At 43.9% G+C, this 17,222-nt stretch overlaps 1 protein-coding gene across 2 annotated transcripts; it reads left to right on the top strand.

Annotated features, from left to right (window-relative positions):
* The first annotated feature begins 927 nt into the window (after positions 1–927).
* On the top strand, positions 928–12,907 carry LOC143283997 (uncharacterized). Of its 2 annotated transcripts, none has more exons than XM_076590514.1 (2): positions 928–1,107; positions 9,168–12,907. In XM_076590514.1, exon 2 carries the CDS (start codon positions 9,174–9,176, stop codon positions 11,730–11,732), a length of 2,559 nt encoding a protein of 852 aa, XP_076446629.1. In that variant the 5' UTR covers positions 928–1,107; positions 9,168–9,173; the 3' UTR covers positions 11,733–12,907. The 2 variants fall into 2 exon arrangements, with proteins under 2 accessions (XP_076446629.1, XP_076446628.1); XM_076590513.1 differs by lacking the exon at positions 928–1,107 and adding an exon at positions 1,639–1,799.
* The last annotated feature ends 4,315 nt before the right edge of the window (positions 12,908–17,222 follow it).

Raw genomic sequence — 17,222 nt, 5'->3', positions numbered from 1 at the left:
ATAACCCACCGAACGCTGACATGGATTACAGGATCTTTAACGTGCGTATTTGATCTTCTGCTTGCGTATACACACGAAGGGGTTCAGGCACTGGCAGGACTGCACATATGTTGTAAAAATCTCCACCCTTTATCCACCAGGCGCCGTCATCGTGATTCGAACCCGTGACCCTCAGATTGAAAGTCCAACGCTTTAACCATTCGGCTATTGCGCCCGTTAATATTTGAGTCAAGTGAATGACTCTGAAGTTCCTTGCTGATAGGGAAAACCGAACTGTGGCACCACCAACCACAAGGGAGCGAAAGAGACAGAGGTGGACATTCTTAAAGAGGAAATAACTACAGCTTATGTTTTGTCATCATTTCGCTTTGAGTTTGTTGAATGTCGTCCAGATTACAACAAGGATTCACTCTTGCATTGGCTGAATCAGACTGTTTATTTGGCGAGGTACTGCAGACTTTTGTATTTGAGTATCATCAACAAAAGAGTGGTGAAGAACAGAACGACCAGAAATAATGACATCAGAAAGAGGAGTAATGTACAGAACGAACAAAGCAGGACCGAAAACAGCGCCTCATGGTACACTGAAGGAGATCGAAGTTGAATCAGAGTGACAGTTGTTAACAAAGACAATCTGGGAGCGGCTGTGCAGGCATGAAGTGTAATAAAATTATAAAGCTTGACATTGTTCGTTTCCCAATTTAGTTTTGCCCCGGAAACATTTGACGTACGAACATGTGTGCCATGACACCGTTCAACTCCAATGATCCAATAACAACTTTCAGATCAGTGTTCTCACCCCTTATCACTGATAAAAGCATGTGCAGTCTATATCTTTCTGACACAGAAGTTGTCTGCATATCAGTGGCCAATGATTGGATCTGGTAACGACCAAACAGACACCGCTCCTGAGGTCAAGGTGTCGACTTAAGGCTTTGTTTGGTGTGATGATATATGTGATTAGCTTGGAGGGTGACTGTGGTTTCGTTCAGTTTATTTCCGTATCCTTTGTCTTGATGGTTGTCACTGCCTTGTGATCTGCTGTCAGCGCCCTGCTTCATCCATGCCTCTGACAGCGAGAGGCATTGACTGCTGCGACTGCTTGAGGTAAGGAATGCTGTGGCTGCTGAAGTATTGCTGCTGTGGCTGCTGAAGTATTGCTGCTGTGACTGCTGAGGTAAGCCTATTGGTTGCTGTGACTGCTGAGGTATCGACTGCACTAACTGCCGAAGTATTGGTTGCTGTGACTGCTGAGGTACTGACTGCTCTGATTGCTGAGGTACTCAGTGTATTCTTGACCTGTGTGCTGCACATCTTCTTTACTTCAGTCATTCATTCGTTCTTTCTTTCTTGTGATTATCGTCTTCGGTCTGCTGTTCATCAGTTGATCTTAAGGGACGGATTTAACCAGACTGCTGACACACGCGCGCGCGTTCGCGTGCCCGCACGCACACACACACACACACACACACACACACACGCTCGATATAATCAGCAAGCGCAATGGGCCCAAACCCCGAATGCATGCAGGCCTATGGATTGTTTGCATTCACGCTTGCAGCATTGTGTGGGTTGGGGGTGGGGGGGGGGGGGGGGGAGGGGTACGTGTCTACCGCACAGGACCAAAGCAAACGCAACATGGACCACACTTCGGATGCATGTATAGATTGTTTGCATTCACGCTTGCAGCAGTGTGTGTGTGTGTGTGTGTGTGTGTGTGTGTGCGGCACAGGAGCTGGACAGGAGGGCGCTTGATGGCGGCCTATGTCCCAGACGGGGCAATAGGTGCAACATGTAAGGTGAAAGTGCACAGGCCTTTTACAGTAATCAAACTGCTTCAGACAGTGTTTGCCTTTAAATTCTGTTTTAAGTGTGGACTGAAGCAGCAGAAAAAAAGGGTTATTTGCACGACAAGATATTATGTCGAAAGCACATATTCTCCGAATGCACTTCACTTTCTGTTTAGATGGTGTTTTCGAGAATTTTTCACAGGATTTTTTGCATGATGTGTTTTTCGCTTCAGTGTCGTGTCTAAGGGTTTGTGGCTCGATAGCAAACCAAGTGGCTAGAGTTGTATGGGTGACATCTGCTGAACAACATCTGTTCCCATATCTTTCACTGAACGTAGTGTGAGGAAAACATGTTTGAATGCACAGTGTGTGACAGCTCCTTGGTGAACTGACACTTGTTGCCAGGTCTACTCCTGGTTGATGTGACATTGTGGTACAAAGGTCTGTTTGATGTGACATTGTATTGCCACGTCTGGTTAATGTGACATTGTACTGCCAGGTCTTATTGATGTGACATTGTATTGCCAGGTAGGTCAGCATTATGTGACATTGTATTACCAGATCAGCTTGATGTGACATTGTATTAACAGCTCTAATTGAGGTGGCATTGTGTTACCAGTTAAGCATGATGTGGCATTGTATTACCTGGTCTAGATGATGGGACATTGTATTTAATTACATGTACCAGGTTTGGTTGATGTGACAGGTTGATGTGACATTGTATTACCAGGTCTGGTTGATGGGGCATTGTATTACCAGGTCAGCATAATGTGACATTGTATTACCAGGTCTGGTTGATGGGGCATTGTATTACCAGGTCAGCATAATGTGACATTGTATTACCAGGTCTGGTTGATGGGGCATTGTATTACCAGGTCTGGTTGATGGGGCATTGTATTACCAGGTCTGGTTGATGGGGCATTGTATTACCAGGTCAGCATAATGTGACATTGTATTACCAGGTCTGGTTGATGGGGCATTGTATTACCAGGTCAGCACAATGTGACATTGTATTACCAGGTCTGGTTGATGGGGCATTGTATTACCAGGTCAGCATAATGTGACATTGTATTACCAGGTCTGGTTGATGGGGCATTGTATTACCAGGTCAGCATAATGTGACATTGTATTACCAGGTCAGCATAATGTGACATTGTATTACCAGGTATGGTTGATCGGACATTGTATTACCACGTCTGGTTGATGGGACATTGTACTACCGGGTCTGGATGATGGGACACTATTACAGGGTCTGGATGATGTGACATGACATTGTATTACCAGGTCAGCATGATGTGACATTGTATCACCAGGTCTGGTTGATGTGACATTGTATTACCAGGTCAGCATGATGTGCAATGTATTACCAGGTCTGGTTGATGGGACATTGTATTACCAGGTTTGGTTGATGTGACAGGTTGATGTGATATTGTATTACCAGGTATGGTTGATGGGACATTGTATTACCAGGTCTGGTTGATGGGACATTGTATTACCAGGTTTGGTTGATGTGACAGGTTGATGTGATATTGCATTACCAGGTCTGGTTGATGGGACATTGTATTACCAGGTCTGGTTGATGTGATATTGTATTACCAGGTCTGGTTGATGTGACTTTAGTAAACGTATTACCAGGTCTGGTTGATTGGACATTGTATTACCACGTTTGGTTGATATGACATTGTATTACCAGGTCTAGTTGATATGACATTGTATTACCAGGTCTGGTTGATGTGACTTTGGTAAACGTATTTCTAGGTCTAACTGATGTGACATTGTATTGCCAGGTTTGGTTGATGTGACATTGTATTACCAGGTCAGCATAATGTGACATTGTTTTACCAGGTCTGGTTGATATGACATTGTATTTCCAGGTCTAACTGATGTGACATCGTGTTACCGGGTCTGATTGCAGGGACATTGTATTACCAGGTCAGCATAATGTGACATTGTTTTACCAGGTCTGGTTGATATGACATTGTATTTCCAGGTCTAACTGATGTGACATCGTGTTACCGGGTCTGACTGATGGGACATTGTATTACCAGGTCTGGTTGGTGGGACATTGTATTGCAAGGTTTGATTGATGGGACATTGTATTACCACATCTGGTTGATGTGATATTGTATTACCAGGTCTGGTTGATAGGACATTTTATTACCAGGTCTGGTTGATAGGACATTGTATTACCAGGTCTGGTTGATGGGACATTGTATTACCAGGTCTGATTGATAGGGCTTTGTATTACCAGGTCTGATTAGTGTGACTGTCACGCTCTATATGAGACCGGACGAATAACCCCCACCCAACCCAGCACTAACACCCTGACAGCACAAACATAGACTATAACAGGATAAGAGTTCAATATAAATTTATTAAGCACAAGGAGCAGACAATACACAGAGAGTTTAACAGACGATGGAAACCAACAAAGCACACTACTACGAAGACAAGTTATCCAGCAAATTAAAGAGTGAAATGCCACAAACGTGGAAATAATCACAACTGATCCTGGGAACGCAGACTCTCTGGTGTAAAGATTAGAGATCAGGTTGGATCACTATTGTGTTCATCTTCCACAAGAGTCACACCTCATGTTACATGCCGCAAGACCCAGACACTGTTGACCTCTGCCCAAACAATCCCTCTTCAGCCTGGACAGAAACTGACCCAGAAACTTTATTCAGAAAAAATTATTCTAGTGCCGATAACCACAGTTACAGATCTGAAACCCAAGAATTCTAAATCGTGGAACCTCTGCTTGACCAAACACCAGTGCTGATGATCACAACTGACGAACACAGACGACTCAGAGGGGATATGATAGACACATTCAAGTATGTCCACGGACTCCACAGAACCGAAAAACCAAAACTTGAAACTGCAGCGGAATCAGGCACCAGAGGAAACGCGAAGAAACTGTTCCCGCACCACACCCACTGCGACACCAGGAAACACTTTTTCAGTGAAAGGGTCACCAAGACATGGAACAGTCTCCCAGACGAAGTGGTCTTGGCACCGTCGGTGAATGCCTTTAAGAACAGACTGGATGTCTACTGGAGGAACAAGCCAGACAAGTACAATCCGTCTTGCCAATAAGCCACGCATGCAACGTTTAGTATGTACAACTAATGACCCACATGGAGCGATGAACAGGTCCTTGGATCTCAAACATCGTACAGTTCAAGTTCAACTGCAGATCTGAAACTGAATAGATCTAAATCGTCGAACATCTACTTGACCAGACAGCAATCAATCTCACATTGACCAAACTTAACAACACTGACTCAACTATAATTATCTGAACAGTGAACGTCACTATTAAAACATAGATCTAACCAAATAGATTTGCCTGCATTTCAAAACCACTCGTGGAACGTCTAGGCAGTAAACTTGTTTCGACCCAATGAGCAAAAAATTAATTATTGGGTACTTACAGACATTGAGAATGGAGAAACATATTTGAAGTAGAATCCATTCAATCTCTCTAAAAAAAAAAAAAACCCACAAAAAACCCTCTTTAAATCACATAAGTCTACAACAATTCAAGGCATATTTTTCACACTACGAACTCATTGCAAACTTAACCTTCACGTCTCTTCCCTCAACCCCCAGAAAAAACAAACCAGCTAAGCTTAGGCCTAACCAAAATTTATGACACTGAACAGCTTATGCTATTTTGGATCAGCGTCTTTGATTGGACATCCTCTCGTTAGATCACCATGACGACTGATCTTCTCACTGGATTGTCCCAGAACGTTCTGCCAACTGGGTACTGCTACAGAACACAGAACACCGAGAACACAGAAGAACGGGAGCCACTCGGAGGAAAAGGATCCTCACAACTGAGCGCAGAACTCGGGCAAAACAGCCCTGAAGAGAGCACCACAGGCACGACTGCTTCCTGTGACAGTCGCAGGCGAAAAGCCCAGAATATTGTCACTGACGAGCAAAGAAGAGGCTGATTTCAGTTCAGTGACTGAACTGAGACTGAGATTCGAAAATTACGTGTAATCAGTACAATCCCCACTGCTCTCTAGCTAGATGGGGTGGGAGAACAAGAAGGGGGTTAAGCACGCATAACTGATTTGTCATGAGATGTGACAACAGCCCCCCTCACAAGTTCAAAGTCACACCGAATGACAAACAAGACAATAACGAACATTCTCACTCCCATATTATCCACACAACCTGATGTGAACATTCACAGATAATTACAATACACTGTCGTCCTGCTACTATATGGGTAGAAAAGACAAAACATAATAAAATAAGAAAGAAAAAAAGAAAAGAAAAACAAGAAGAAAAAATCTGACGTCTGGAATAACAGGATGAATAACAAGTTAACATTATGAAATAGCTGGTGATCCTGTCCAATAAAACTTGCACTAAAAAAAAAAAAAAAAAAAAATCACGATACACATGAGTTCTACACAGCTGACTCAATCACGTGTCACACGTTGAAATATCAGAGGTCAAACACGCTTTCTAGTTCTGACAGTTCCCTCAGAACGCTCAACGTAGGCTACTGCTTCAATGCGTTGGCATGGAACAGCTTTTCCTGATTACTATTGGTTGCCCTACCAAAAGGATCTGATATGCGGGGCATTTTGACAAGGGGCACTTCCCAGACTCGACCCTTTGCTATCGTGTTTTGGCATCTGTTACAGGAACGTACAAATCGCCGAATGTCGGCACACATGCCTGGCCAATAGAAGTGCGGGAAAATTCTTCCCTTTGTACGTTTAACTACGAGATGACCCAACACAGAAGTTACATGGGCCAGAAGCAAAACCGTGGAATGGAGTTCCTTTGGCACGCATATTTGAGCTGCTTCTCCACGATGGTCTTTGACGTGTCTCATCATGATTCCTCGCTTCCAAGAAAATGTGATCTCTCCAGAGCGTGTCCTTGGCACGGCTTTAGACACAGCCAGTCGCCGAGCATGGCAAAGGTCAGGATCACTCTCCTGCTGGTGCTGTAAGTCTTGCTTGGACACATGCACCTGAAAGTCCTTGACAGACAAGGGGGACAAAACTTTGGCGTTGGCAGTTACCTCGGCTCGCGTCCCAACGGGGCCCATGAGATTGGCGTCAGAATATACGGGGACAGGCACAGAAGTGCCATCCTCACGCCAGGCAGTATTGCCAATGAGGACCTTCTCTACCGGGGCCTCCATCACTGCCACGTCCAGTTTACCCTTTACAAAAGGAGACCGGAAGTCTACCCGGTACCCTGGCAATCGGTAGAACAGAAGCGCATCTCGATTCGGCGAGCACCACACACACAGACAGTAGCTCCAGTGAAGGATTCTGGCCTGACTAGACGACGAGCTACGACTATCATGTGTGTTCCGGTATCTCGCAGTACTGGGACTGCACACCCATTGACAACAGCCTCACAATGAGGTGAGTACTGTTTTGCTGCACATGGACCACAAAGTGTTTGGGGTGGGGAATGGGAATTCTGCACCTGGGAGGCCGTCTGTGCAATAAGGGAAATTTTCTTCACCGGCTGCCAGCACTCCCTGGCAACATGACCTTGTTTCCTGATTAGGAAACAAGTAACACCTCTAGCTCCCTCGATATGCCTTGAGCTGTCGCTAGGGGCAGAGCTACTTTGCTCTGGAGATGCTTCTCTCTTCTGCTCTGCATTACCCTCAGAGCCAAGACCATGATCCCTGGGTTATCTAGAGGCTCGAGCTTCAGTCTCAGCCATCTGACCCGCTCTCCTGGCACTGACAATCTTTGAGGTCATATGTGCTACTTCCTCTACCCTATCTGGCTCTCCACGCTTAACCTCACTGACGAGGAGGGGGTTAAGCACGCATAACTGATTTGTCATGAGATGTGACAGTGACATTGTGTTTCCATGTGTAGACGATGTAACATTCTGTTGCCAGGCCTGGTTGGTTACCATTGTGTTACCAGGTCTAGTTAATGTGATATTGTATTACCAGGTCTGATGTGACATTGTATTACCAGGTCTGGTTCATGTGGCATTCTGTTTGACAATAATAATAATACTACTAATAATAATAATAATAATAATAATATATGCAGAGACAAATCTAAACGCTTTCACACCAGTCATTCACACAGTGTGTTGTCAAGGACAACGCCCAAGTTCCTGACTGATTTTGGCAGTTGTGATGGAAGAGAGTTTTTGTTTAGTTCCTATGATCATTGCTTCGGTTTTGTTTGCGTTCAGTTGTAACTTATTTAGAGTCATCCAGTTTTGAATGTCCAGGAAGCATTCAGATGTATCTTGCAGGTCAGCATAATGGGACATTGTATTACCAGGTCTGGTTGATGTGACACTGTATTACCAGGTCAGCATGATATGACATTGTATTACCAGATCTTGTTAATGTGACACTGTATTACCAGGTCTGGTTGATGTGACACTATATTACCAGGTCTGGTTGATGTGACATTGTCTTACCAGGTCAGCATGATGTGACATTGTATTAACAGCTCTAATTGAGGTGACATTGTGTTACCAGGTCTGGTTGATATGACATTGTATTACCAGGTGTTGATGATGGGACATTGCATTACCAGGTCTGATTGATGGGACATTGTATTACCTGGTCTGGTTGATGTGACACTATATTACCAGGTCTGGTTGATGGGACATTGTATTACCAGATCTGGTTGGTGTGACATTGTGTTACCAGGTCTGGTTCATGGGACATTGTATTACCAGGTCTGGTTGATGTGACACTGTCTTACAGGGTCTGGCTGATGTGACATGACATTGTATTACCAGGTCTGGATGATGTGACATTGTATTACCAGGTCTAGTTGATGGGAAATTGTATTACCAGGTCTGATTGATGGGACATTGTATTACCAGGTCTGATTGATGGGACATTGTATTACCAGGTCTGGTTGATGTAACATTGTATCACCAGGTTTGGCTATCATGTGCACTGGTTGGATTTAGTTGTTTGTTTTATTCTGGCTTTTAATAGTATTCATTCCAACTTTCCCTGCTGTCCTCAGATTTCCCAAGTGTTTGTTCAGTCTTTCAGTTTGTTTAATGCTAACAATTCGTGAATGACCTTGCATTTTGCTTTTTGTCAACAAATTGTAAATGACTTTTCGTTTTGTTTTATGTGAACACATTGTTAATAATCTTTCATTTTGCTTTGTACACTGCCATTCAAGAGGTAGCGGGATTCCTTGTTTGTAGGTCTCCTTCTTTTTCTTCTTCTTCGGTCATGGGCTGCAAAAATCTCAGGTCACTCGTATATACTCGAGTGCGTTTTTACGTGTATGACCGTTTTTACCCTGCCATGCAGGCAGCCATACTCCGTTTACGGGGGATGTGAGAGATAAGAACCATCATTCTAAAACAATGACTGATTTACAGCTGACAATGGCAGAACGCACAGGAGTGACCTCTTCCAATTCACCTGCTGTGGCCGGAGGCACTTTACGGACAAGACAAGAACCTGGCACCAGATGCCCCCCACAACCTTCGGAACTAAGAATCCCCTTCCGCGCAGCAGGTGCAGATCTCACGTGTCAACTGTCTAGGATTAGAACCATGGCTAGAGAATCGACATCCTCCTCATCGTCCAGTCAGAATGCACAGGACGGGGAGAGCTCAGAAAGACCAGTCTCTGGCCCGTCTCTCCAGTCACATGCTGGTTCCCTCAACAGGCCACGAGTCAGCACAGAGTCAGCCAGCAGGCCATTTTCCTCCATCCCTCCCACAGCCTCTGCCAGTGGATGGAGAAACGGTGACCAAGGGCGTGGTTCTGCACCAGGACAACGTCTGCGTGATGTTGGTGGTTTGTCAGTTGGTGCCAGTCTTACAGGACAGCCTGTTGCGCAGTCTCAGAGATCTTTTCACCACAGTCTTTCATCACAGGCTGAAGCAGCCAGTGCCAGAAACCCTCAAGTAACCCCAGTTTCTTCGCTCTTTAGTGTTAACAATGAAGATGCTGTTGATGAGGAGGAGGATGTTTCATGTTCTGTCTGCACTGAATCCCGTCGTTACCTAAAGAAGCTACCCTGCAGACACTGTTTCTGCGAATACTGCCTGCAGCAGATTGTAAACCAGCACACAGAGAACAACCCAGCTGGTCACTTTCCCTGTCCACTTTGTCGAGCTAGAATCAGCATTCCTGAGAGAGGGGCGTCGGACTTTCCCATTTCCACTGCAGGCAACACACCAGCCTTGCAGCTGGACGAGATGGCGGACACATTGGCCAGAGTGACCTCACAGTCCATGGTCAAAGGGAGGTGTGAGGGCTGTGGCGAGGAGGACAGCAGGTACACGTGTGTGCAGTGCCAGAAGGAGGTGTGTGAATACTGTCGCCATGATCACCACCAGCATCCTTTGCTGCTGGTGCCCAGCCAGAACTCCCTCGTCCTGCACGGTCACCAGGCGGCGTCACGATGCAGCAGGCACCCTTCTCAAGACGTCCGTTTCTTCTGCCTTTCCTGTCAGCAGCTGTTGTGTGACTTCTGCCACAGAGACAGCCACGCCAAGCATCGAGTGAAAAGCTTGAGCCAGGCTGCAGCATCAGCTAAACAGTCACTTGCAAAGACACAGCGCCGTGTAGATCAATGCATACGTCGACTTGACGCAGCCCGTGAGCATGCAACGAAGGAAATACAGCCAATATCACAAAATATGTTAAAGATTGAGCGAGACATTCGCTCGAGAGCTGCAGAAGCAAGGGCTGTTGTAGACTTGTATGAAAAAAATGCCATCAGCTCTCTGAAGAACAAAGGTGATGCGTTCCGCAAACACATGAGAGTACAACTTAACATTGTTCAAGACAAGATAGCTGGAATGTCGGCCATTCGTGATCATATTCGGCGGCTTCTGCGTTCAGACCAACCAGCTGACCTGATAAAGATGCAGGCCAGTGCCAATGATACCATCGACAAAGATGACTATCTAGACAAGTACACAGACGACCTGCTATTTCACCAGTTCAGCCTGGAACTGAAACATGAAACGTTTTCGCGTTTCACCAAAGAGGTCACGCAGTGGATTGGCACGCCGACTGTGGTGAAGTCAGCAGGTCCAGTGCCTGTCATGAATGTAGAGCTGGTGGTTCCTTTGCCTTGCACTGACCCGCACATTATGACTGTGTTGTCTGTCTGCCCCGTGGGAGACAATTGTGTGTGGATCAATTATCATTATGGCGGTGACGGTGCCGCCATCACTCTCATTGGTATGTGCAATCTGCACACTGGTCATCTGTCCAGAACATTCCCTTCAGAGGGTCCTGTGTCCCTGGTAAAAATCGGTCAAGGCCTGGCTTTGGCCAGTTCACACAATTGTCAAACATTGCTGGTGCTGGAAGGCAGACACGAGATGCTGCCCACGAAATCCTCGTGTGACAGAATTGTCTTTGCCAAAAGAGAATTACGGGCATGTCTCCGGGCCTCCAAAACCGGACATACGAAGCTTGTGATCAATGTTAACACGCCACAAGACGTGTTTGAACCAACACAAAATGTGTTCAGACTCTCGGGACTCCAGGATCCCCGGCAGATGGACATCAGCAGTGACGGCCAGCTGGCTGTCATCGTTGACAAGGATGACGCCATCCACGTGGTTTCCTGTGGTGGCTGGAAGGCCAGAATGGTGGTCAGTGTCAAGGACAACAGCAAACTGCTCAGCGTCATCTCTGATGTCTGCTTCTTCTCACTGGGAGGACATGAGGTGCTGCTGGTGGCTGACCCTTCCAGAGAAGACGTCATTGTTCTGGACGTGTCCAAATATCGCTGTTTTCACTTGGGCTTTCTCACTCACATGTCTGGGCGCCTGCAGCACCCCTTTGCGTTGAATGTGGACTCAACCACAGGATACCTTGTTGTTGCATGTGGGGGAAAGTCCATTGTTCTTTGTGGAGACACAGGGGTGAAGTTGGGTGATGGCACGAAGGCTCGTCTTAAAACAAGATCAGCATGAAATGATAGACAGAACCAAATCTTTCAGAGGGAATTATTTCATAAAATGGCTGTTAATCCTTAGATGCCAATGTCTCTGTTACACGAAATTACAAGATGAACTTGCATGTAATTTCCCGCATAATTTGTGGTATCAGACTTTGAGAGAATGGTTATGGTGGTTATCACTGAACTAATGCTGTGGCGTCCTTAAACTTGGGACGTAGTGCAGAACAAAGGAACACCCAAGTCAGTACGTATACAATAAAAGGTGTACCACAGAAGAGTTACACCTGAGTCAGTGCAGACGATAACAACTGTACGATAGAAGAATTGCACCTGAATACAAACTGCAGTAGTCTGCTGCAACAGAATGTCAACACAGCAATTCACTTGAACCGAGACTGTTAATAACAGAGATGTCCATGCCTCAGTTGTACTGTATCTGTTAAACATGGGGGTGCTCATGCCTTAGTTGTGTGATGACTGTTAAAGATAGAGATGTCCATGCCTTAGTTGTGTGATGACTGTTAAAGATAGAGATGTCCATGCCTTAGTTGTGTGATGACTGTTAAAGACAGGGATGTCTATGTCTTAGTTGTGTGATGACTGTTAAAGATAAGGATGTCCATTTCTTACTTGTGTGATGACTGTTAAAGATAGGGATGTCCATGCCTTAGTTGTGTGATGACTGTTACAGATAAGGATGTCCATGCCTTAGTTGTGTGACGACTGTTAAAGATAGATATGTCCATGCCCCTTGTGTGATGACTGTTAAAGATAGGGATGTCCATGCCTTAGTTGTGTGATGGCTGTTAGAGATAGATATGTCCATGCCTAAGTTGTGTGATGACTGTTAAAGATAGGGATGTCCCTTAGTTGCGTGATAACTGTTAAAGATAGGGATGCTCATGCCTAAGTTGTGTGACGACTGTTAAAGATAAATATGTCCATGTCTTAGTTGTGTGATGACTGTTAAAGATAGATATGTCCATGCCTTAGTTGTGTGATGACTGTTAAAGATAGGGATGTCCATGCCTTAGTTGTGTGATGACTGTTAAAGATTGGGATGTCCATGCCTTAGTTGTGTGATGACTGTTAAAGACAGGGTTGTCCATGCCTTAGTTGTGTGATGACTGTTTCAGATAAGGATGTCCATGCCTTAGTTGTGTGATGACTGTTAAAGATAAGGATGTCCATGTCTTAGTTGTGTGATGACTGTTAAAGACAGGGTTGTCCATGCCTTAGTTGTGTGATGACTGTTTCAGATAAGGATGTCCATGCCTTAGTTGTGTGATGACTGTTAAAGATAAGGATGTCCATGCCTTAGTTGTGTGATGACTGTTTCAGATAAGGATGTCCATGCCTTAGTTGTGTGATGACTGTTTCAGATAAGGATGTCCATGCCTTAGTTGTGTGATGACTGTTAGAGATGGATATGTCCATGCCTTAGTTGTGTGATGACTGTTAAAGATAGGGATGTCCATGTCTTAGTTGTGTGATGACTGTTAAAGATAAGGATGTCCATGTCTTAATTGTGTGATGACTGTGAAAGGTAAGGATGTCCATTTCTGAGGTGTGTGATGACTGTTAAAGATAAGGATGTCCATGTATTAGTTGTGTGATGACTGTTAAAGATAGGGATGTCCCTTAGTTGTGTGATGACTGTTAGACATTGGGATGCTCATGCCTAAGTTGTATGATAACTGTTAAAGATAGCAATGTCCATGCCTTAGTTGTGTGATGACTGTTTCAGACAAGGATGTCCATTTCTTAGTTGTGTGATGACTGTTAAAGATAAGGATGTCCATGCCTTAGTTGTGTGATGACTGTTAAAGATAAGGATGTCCATGCCTTAGTTGTGTGACGACTGTTAAAGATAGATATGTCCATGCCCCTTGTGTGATAACTGTTAAAGATAGAGATGTCCATGCCTTAGTTGTGTGATGACAGTTAAAGATAGAGATGTCCATGCCTTAGTTGTGTGATGACTGTTAAAGATTGGGATGTCCATGCCTTAGTTGTGTGATGACTGTTAAAGATTGGGATGTCCATGCCTTAGTTGTGTGATGACTGTTAAAGACAGGGATGTCTATGCCTTAGTTGTGTGATGACTGTTAAAGATAAGGATGTCCATTTCTTACTTGTGTGATGACTGTTAAAGATAGGGATGTCCATGCCTTAGTTGTGTGATGACTGTTACAGATAAGGATGTCCATGCCTTAGTTGTGTGACGACTGTTAAAGATAGATATGTCCATCCCCCTTGTGTGATGACTGTTAAAGATAGGGATGTCCATGCCTTAGTTGTGTGATGGCTGTTAGAGATAGATATGTCCATGCCTAAGTTGTGTGATGACTGTTAAAGATAGGGATGTCCCTTAGTTGTGTGATAACTGTTAAAGATAGGGATGCTCATGCCTAAGTTGTGTGACGACTGTTAAAGATAAATATGTCCATGTCTTAGTTGTGTGATGACTGTTAAAGATAGATATGTCCATGCCTTAGTTGTGTGATGACTGTTAAAGATAGGGATGTCCATGCCTTAGTTGTGTGATGACTGTTAAAGATTGGGATGTCCATGCCTTAGTTGTGTGATGACTGTTAAAGACAGGGTTGTCCATGCCTTAGTTGTGTGATGACTGTTTCAGATAAGGATGTCCATGCCTTAGTTGTGTGATGACTGTTAAAGATAAGGATGTCCATGTCTTAGTTGTGTGATGACTGTTAAAGACAGGGTTGTCCATGCCTTAGTTGTGTGATGACTGTTTCAGATAAGGATGTCCATGCCTTAGTTGTGTGATGACTGTTAAAGATAAGGATGTCCATGCCTTAGTTGTGTGATGACTGTTTCAGATAAGGATGTCCATGCCTTAGTTGTGTGATGACTGTTTCAGATAAGGATGTCCATGCCTTAGTTGTGTGATGACTGTTAGAGATGGATATGTCCATGCCTTAGTTGTGTGATGACTGTTAAAGATAGGGATGTCCATGTCTTAGTTGTGTGATGACTGTTAAAGATAAGGATGTCCATGTCTTAATTGCGTGATGACTGTGAAAGGTAAGGATGTCCATTTCTGAGGTGTGTGATGACTGTTAAAGATAAGGATGTCCATGTATTAGTTGTGTGATGACTGTTAAAGATAGGGATGTCCCTTAGTTGTGTGATGACTGTTAGACATTGGGATGCTCATGCCTAAGTTGTATGATAACTGTTAAAGATAGCAATGTCCATGCCTTAGTTGTGTGATGACTGTTTCAGACAAGGATGTCCATTTCTTAGTTGTGTGATGACTGTTAAAGATAAGGATATCCATGCCTTAGTTGTGTGATGACTGTTAAAGATAAGGATGTCCATGCCTTAGTTGTGTGACGACTGTTAAAGATAGATATGTCCATGCCCCTTGTGTGATAACTGTTAAAGATAGAGATGTCCATGCCTTAGTTGTGTGATGACAGTTAAAGATAGAGATGTCCATGCCTTAGTTGTGTGATGACTGTTAAAGATTGGGATGTCCATGCCTTAGTTGTGTGATGACTGTTAAAGATTGGGATGTCCATGCCTTAGTTGTGTGATGACTGTTAAAGACAGGGATGTCTATGCCTTAGTTGTGTGATGACTGTTAAAGATAAGGATGTCCATTTCTTACTTGTGTGATGACTGTTAAAGATAGGGATGTCCATGCCTTAGTTGTGTGATGACTGTTACAGATAAGGATGTCCATGCCTTAGTTGTGTGACGACTGTTAAAGATAGATATGTCCATGCCCCTTGTGTGATGACTGTTAAAGATAGGGATGTCCATGCCTTAGTTGTGTGATGGCTGTTAGAGAAAGATATGTCCATGCCTAAGTTGTGTGATGACTGTTAAAGATAGGGATGTCCCTTAGTTGTGTGATAACTGTTAAAGATAGGGATGCTCATGCCTAAGTTGTGTGACGACTGTTAAAGATAAATATGTCCATGTCTTAGTTGTGTGATGACTGTTAAAGATAGATATGTCCATGCCTTAGTTGTGTGATGACTGTTAAAGATAGGGATGTCCATGCCTTAGTTGTGTGATGACTGTTAAAGATTGGGATGTCCATGCCTTAGTTGTGTGATGACTGTTAAAGACAGGGTTGTCCATGCCTTAGTTGTGTGATGACTGTTTCAGATAAGGATGTCCATGCCTTAGTTGTGTGATGACTGTTAAAGATAAGGATGTCCATGTCTTAGTTGTGTGATGACTGTTAAAGACAGGGTTGTCCATGCCTTAGTTGTGTGATGACTGTTTCAGATAAGGATGTCCATGCCTTAGTTGTGTGATGACTGTTAAAGATAAGGATGTCCATGCCTTAGTTGTGTGATGACTGTTTCAGATAAGGATGTCCATGCCTTAGTTGTGTGATTACTGTTTCAGATAAGGATGTCCATGCCTTAGTTGTGTGATGACTGTTAGAGATGGATATGTCCATGCCTTAGTTGTGTGATGACTGTTAAAGATAGGGATGTCCATGTCTTAGTTGTGTGATGACTGTTAAAGATAAGGATGTCCATGTCTTAATTGTGTGATGACTGTGAAAGGTAAGGATGTCCATTTCTGAGGTGTGTGATGACTGTTAAAGATAAGGATGTCCATGTATTAGTTGTGTGATGACTGTTAAAGATAGGGATGTCCCTTAGTTGTGTGATGACTGTTAGACATTGGGATGCTCATGCCTAAGTTGTATGATAACTGTTAAAGATAGCAATGTCCATGCCTTAGTTGTGTGATGACTGTTTCAGACAAGGATGTCCATTTCTTAGTTGTGTGATGACTGTTAAAGATAAGGATGTCCATGCCTTAGTTGTGTGATGACTGTTAAAGATAAGGATGTCCATGCCTTAGTTGTGTGACGACTGTTAAAGATAGATATGTCCATGCCCCTTGTGTGATAACTGTTAAAGATAGGGATGTCCATACCTTAGTTGTGTGATGACTGTTAAAGATAGGGATGTCCATGCCTTAGTTGTGTGATGACTGTTAAAGATAGAGATGTCCATGCCTTAGTTGTGTGATGACAGTTAAAGATAGAGATGTCCATGCCTTAGTTGTGTGATGACTGTTAAAGACAGGGATGTCTATGCCTTAGTTGTGTGATGACTGTTAAAGATAAGGATGTCCATTTCTTACTTGTGTGATGACTGTTAAAAATAGGGATGTCCATGCCTTAGTTGTGTGATGACTGTTACAGATAAGGATGTCCATGCCTTAGTTGTGTGACGACTGTTAAAGATAGATATGTCCATGCCCCTTGTGTGATGACTGTTAAAGATAGGGATGTCCATGCCTTAGTTGTGTGATGGCTGTTAGAGATAGATATGTCCATGCCTAAGTTGTGTGATGACTGTTAAAGATAGGGATGTCCATGCCTTAGTTGTGTGATGGCTGTTAGAGATAGATATGTCCATGCCTAAGTTGTGTGATGACTGTTAAAGATAGGGATGTCCCTAAGTTGTGTGATAACTGTTAAAGATAGGGATGCTCATGC

The sequence above is a fragment of the Babylonia areolata genome, chromosome 7 (assembly GCF_041734735.1).
Source record: "Babylonia areolata isolate BAREFJ2019XMU chromosome 7, ASM4173473v1, whole genome shotgun sequence".
In the NCBI taxonomy this organism is placed as follows: Eukaryota; Metazoa; Mollusca; class Gastropoda; order Neogastropoda; family Buccinidae; genus Babylonia; species Babylonia areolata.
The sequence above is the reverse complement of the archived record's forward strand: the minus strand, read 5'-3'. Positions and strand labels throughout refer to the sequence as shown.